The 4,988-nt window shown below is 46.4% G+C and overlaps 1 protein-coding gene across 1 annotated transcript in view; it reads right to left on the bottom strand.

The window, feature by feature from the left end:
- Positions 1–415: 415 nt before the first annotated feature.
- The window catches only part of G6pc1 (glucose-6-phosphatase catalytic subunit 1), a 13,495-nt gene continuing 8,922 nt past the window's right edge, over positions 416–4,988 (bottom strand). The window contains exons 4-5 of the mRNA XM_050156876.1: positions 3,559–3,695; positions 416–1,622 (exon numbers count right to left, since the gene is read on the bottom strand). Of these exons, the coding sequence (XP_050012833.1) occupies positions 1,111–1,622; positions 3,559–3,695 (649 nt within the window). The 3' untranslated portion in view covers positions 416–1,110. The remainder of the gene's footprint in view (positions 1,623–3,558; positions 3,696–4,988) is intronic.

Genomic DNA, 4,988 nt, shown 5'->3' with positions numbered 1-4,988 from the left:
CATAAAAGAAAAATAAAAATAATAAAGACAAAATAAAATAGAGTAATAAGCAAGACTCCATTTTTAAATAAAATGTTCTTTTAATAAAATACTACATACATGTAGCTTTCAAAGATGTTAGGAACAGGGAGCATGTGTGGGTGAGAATGAGAATATATTTATAATTCGTAGCAAATTAAGACATTTTGAATAAATAGCTACAACATTTTTTTTCTTTTTGAAGATATACTCTGCAAATTAGCGAAGGTTGGAAAACAGGCACGGGGGAGCTGGCTTTTTCTCTAAGAATGAGTTCTTGGCTGGCTTGGGCTAGAGAAAGCCGTCATATTTCTGCTCCAGGAATCATGAGTAACGTCGGAGTGACCTTCTGGAGAGAGGATCCTGGCTCTCCATTTGCCCTTTCACCCAAGATTTCAGAGTTTCACTAAACCCTACAAAAAGCACCACCAAACAGTTGTCCACTGGCCATCTAAGGGTCCAGCCGCAGGGGCAGGGGACCAGTGGAGAATTCTAGGAAACTCAGACATAGGCTGAGGAGGAGACAGACCGAGAAGTTGCTGATGCCTGTGTGTTCTGACGTACGTAGTGACATAGTCACAATAGCCATTCGGGACCCAGTAGAGAAAAGCGGGCAGCAGAATTCCTGCCTTTAACTGACTGCTCATTTCACTTTAAGGTGGTCTGCCATTATCAAGAGTGTCCTCTAAAGACTCAGACATAACAGGCTTGGCTTGTGATCTGCTCAATACAGAAAGCACTTGCCCCTCCTCCTGGTCCTTCTTTCTCTTCCTTGCAAATGCACTGTGCTCTTTTCCCAGCTGGGGGCATCCTGCACAGGGAGAGAATTCTCAGTCAGGATCTATGTCTGACAGGAGAATGGCACGTGGGCCTTCAGGGAAGATTCCAGAATGACCCAACTTCTAGCTCTCAAGGTTTTTCTCAAACAGCCCTGTAAGCATTTAAAAATTCACCCTTTTGGTTAGGAAAGCAGAGAAAGACAGGGTTACCAGGGCTGATGTGAACACTTCTGGCCTCAGGATGCCGAAGGCTTTGGTAGTCTCCAGTCCTTTGCATGGTTGTTGACTTTAAATACTAAAGCCTCCACATGCCTTACAAAGACTTCCTGTGTGTCTGGCCCAGAACCCGGGCTAGACAGTAGGGGATGAGACTGGCAGAGGCAAAGGGAACCGTCGCACTCTTGCAGAAAGACAAAGCGTAGAAGAGCAGTTCAATCTGGGATGGGGGTCTCAAAGTGTCAAAGAGGTGCAGGAGGACCAAGGAGGCCGCAATGCAGGCAAGGCGGAATGGGAGCGACTTGCCGAGTTTTCCCTTGCAGCTCTCCCGGTACATGCTGGAGTTGAGGGCCAGCCCCAACCCGAAGAGGGTGCCCAGGTTTTTGAAGAGGCTGGCAAAGGGCGTGGTGTCGAGGTGGACCCATTCCGGCCGCTCGCACCATCTCTTGGCTTTCTCCAAGGTCCACAGAAGGTCTACCCCCAGGCCTTTCAACAGCAGGTAAAATCCGAGGGCGAAGCCAAAGAGGAAGAAGGTGATGAGACAATATTTCTTGAGGCTGGCATTGTAGATGCCCCGGATGTGGCTGAAAGTTTCAGCCACAGCAATGCCTGTGCAGGAGAAAGCACTGTGAGAAACTGAGGCGACAAAGGGTGACAGGCCAGCATCTCACCAGGTGAAATTAAGTCACACACCAGAGTCCTCAATAGCAGAGTGTCTTTCAGCTGGAAGAATCGCATCTCAAACACTTTCCCACTGAATTTGGGTTTCCTGTTGTGTGGCATGTTTCTTCTTGCATACACTCCGGGATGGAACGCATTCCCACAGACAAGCCCATTCTTTCAGTTTTGGATTGACTTGTCTGCTTTTATTATTTCTTATCTGTTTGCTTTAAAATTTACCAAATCTATTTATTTGTTGGGTATGTGTATGTAAGCATGTCTGTTCGTGTGTGGGCAGGCCTACATGTGACATGGCATCTGTGTGGAGGTCAAAGGACAAGTTACAGGAGCTGTTCTTTCTACCATGTGGGTCCCGGTTTCAAACTCAGGTTGTCAGGCTTGGTAGCAAATGCTTTAACCCACTGAGCCATCTCATCAGACTGTTGTCACCGTCCAATACCATCTGTTGGTGACAGTCCCTTCCACAGAAGTTAATAAGTTGTTCACTTAAACCCTTGGTCACACAGTTGATGACATTTTCCTCTCTAGCCAAAGCATCCCCATTTTTTTGTGTGTGTGACATAGCTTCTACAAGCATATGTTCATTTACCAGGCATTTTTATTTTTATATCCACTTATTTATTTTTGGATTTTTCAAGACAAAGTTTCTCTGCGCAGCCCTGGCTGTCGGCCTTGAACTCAGAGAGCCTCTGCCACCCAAGTGCTTAAAGGCGTGTGCCACCACCACCCGGCTTTATTGTCACTTTTTACACATTTCATTTACCTTGTGTTTGAGTGTATGTGTGTGGGCGCACGTGCCATAGCTCACGTGTGGAAATCAGAGGACAGCTAGATGGAGTTGGCTCTTTTCTGACATGTGGGTTCCAGGGATCAAACGCAGGCCCTTGCAATGGATCTGTTCTGCCCCCTCCAGCCCCAAATCTAGACTGTTTTTGTTTTTTAATGTTTAACCTCAATCCTTTCTTTCTCTTACTGACTGGATCTCAGAAAATGCACACGCGCAAACACCAACTGCAGACATCTGTTAGGTCCGCAGACGGATGTATTTCAATAAGGAACTCTCTCTAGTTATTGTGCCTTTGGTAGGTTCTCCGAGAAGGAATGGGGGGCTGCTTCAAATTGAAGATCAATGAGAAATAAAGAAGGTAAGAAGCTTGGGGGATGGGGCTGGAGAGATGGCTCAGAGGTTAAGAGCGCTGGCTGCTCTTCCAGGGGTCCTGAGTTCAATTCCCAGCAACCACGATGGCTCATGAGATCTGGTGCCCTCCTCTGGTGTGCAGGCATATATGTAGGTGGAGCATTGCATACATGATAAATAACTAAATCTTTTTTTTTAATGAAAAAAAGAAGCTTGGGGACTTTAGACAAGCTTCGTTGGATGAGTTAGCTTTTCTGGGATACTTTTAGTAGTTTAGCTCGGGAATGTTGTGCAAACTAATAATTTCAATTGTGTCCTTGTGTGTTTACGTGTGTGGATGCACATGTGTGTGTGTGAGCTTGTGCTGTGGAGACCAGTGGTCAGCCTCAGGTGTTCCTCAGGAGCATCCGCTTGGTTTTGTTTGTTTGTTTGTTTTATAGGGTCTGCCCCTGGAACCTGAGCCTCACCAAATGAACTCCAGGGATCCTCCTGTCTCTACCTCCCCAGCTCTGGGATCACTGGCATGAGCCACTGTGGCTGCCAATTTAAGTGGGTGCTGGGGACCAAATTCAGGTCCTCATGCTGGTTTATAGACGAAGCCACTTCCTTAGCCCCCCACCCACCCACCCTTGACTTTGAAGCCACTGAAACATTGACAGGACGCTGTGCAAGGAAAATCCAGAAGGAATAGGAAGTGGGTGGGGAAGGAGTCAGAGCTGCGGATACCTGACAAGACTCCAGCCACAACCTGGTGGGGAAAGTGAGCCGCGAGGTAGATCCGAGACAAACAGACGTTCAGCTGCACAGCCCAGTATCCTAACCACAGGATGATGTTCAAACACCTGCAAGAGAATAGGTAACCACTTCAGAACCCAAAGGCTGATCCTTCATCAAAGAAAACAGCCCTGGTCAGAGCGGAGGAGCCTGGCAAACCGAGGTGCTGTCAGAGGAATTTTTAGAAATTGGGAGTCCTGCTCAAAAGCTCAAAAATATGAGGTGCTTGTGGTGGCTTGAATAAGACCTCCCCTGTATCCTCAGGCATTTGAAAACTTGGTCTCCAATTGGTGGCCCTGTTTTGGAAGGATTGGGAGGAGTGGCCTTGCCGGAGGAAGTATGTCTGTAGGGGCCAGTTAAAGCTTAAAGACTCCCGGAATGAGTGTTGAGGCCTCTCCCTTCCTGCTTCCTGCTTGTATTTCAACACGCGAGCTCTCAGCTTTTCCGGCCTCCATGCTTCTCGGCCACGATGGATCCAACCCTCTCCCTGTGGAACCAAACCCCAAGCCCTTCTGTCTATAAGTTGCCTTGATCATGGTGTTTCCTCAAAGCAATAGAAAAGTAACTAAGACTGTGTTTATGCCATTTTTCTTTAAAAAACCCTTTAATTTGTTATTGCTGTGTTTCTGTATATGATGTGGGAGTGGGATGCCTGTGTTTCCCAGCGTGTGTATGAAAGCGAGACAACTTTGTGGGGCTGACTTTCTCCCTCAGCTTTACGAGGATCACACAGCAAGTATTTTGACCTACCAAGCCATCTCTACAGCCTGAGGATTTTTTATCTTTTATTTTTCTTAAGAAGGGTCTTATGTAGCCCTGGTGGACTTCAAACTCACTATGTAGCCAAGGTTGATCTCCAACTCCTGATCCCCTGCTTCTCAGGTGCCACCTTGCCTGGATCACTTATGGTATTTTTTTTAATGTGTAAATGTGTCTTGCCTGCATGTGTGTCTATATACCATGTGCATGCCTTGTGTTCACAGAGGTTAGAAGAGGGAGTCAGATCTCCTGGAACTAGGATTATAGACCATTGTGAGCCAACATATGGGTGCTGGGAAATGAGCCCAGGTCCTCTGGAGAGCCTCCAGTGTTCTAAATCTTTGAATCTTCTCTCTAGTTCCCCATTATATGCATTATTTATTTATTTATTTTTGGCTTTTCAAGACAGGCTTTATCTGAAGCTTTGGAGCCTGTCCTGGAACTAGCTCTTGTAGACCAGGCTGGTCTTAAACTCACAGAGTTCCACCTGTAAAGGCATGTACCACCACCACCTGGCGATTAGGAACATCTTTTTTTTTTTTTAAAGATTTATTTATTTATTATATGTACAACATTCCTTCTATGTGTGCCCGCATGCCAGAAGGGGGCGCCAGGTCTCACTA

The sequence above is a fragment of the Alexandromys fortis genome, unplaced genomic scaffold, assembly GCF_014885135.2.
Source record: "Alexandromys fortis isolate MF-2015 unplaced genomic scaffold, M_Fortis_MF-2015_v1.1 scaffold_31, whole genome shotgun sequence".
NCBI lineage: Eukaryota > Metazoa > Chordata > Mammalia > Rodentia > Cricetidae > Alexandromys > Alexandromys fortis.
Note: the sequence above shows the minus strand (reverse complement) of the source record. Positions and strands in the feature narration are given on the sequence as shown.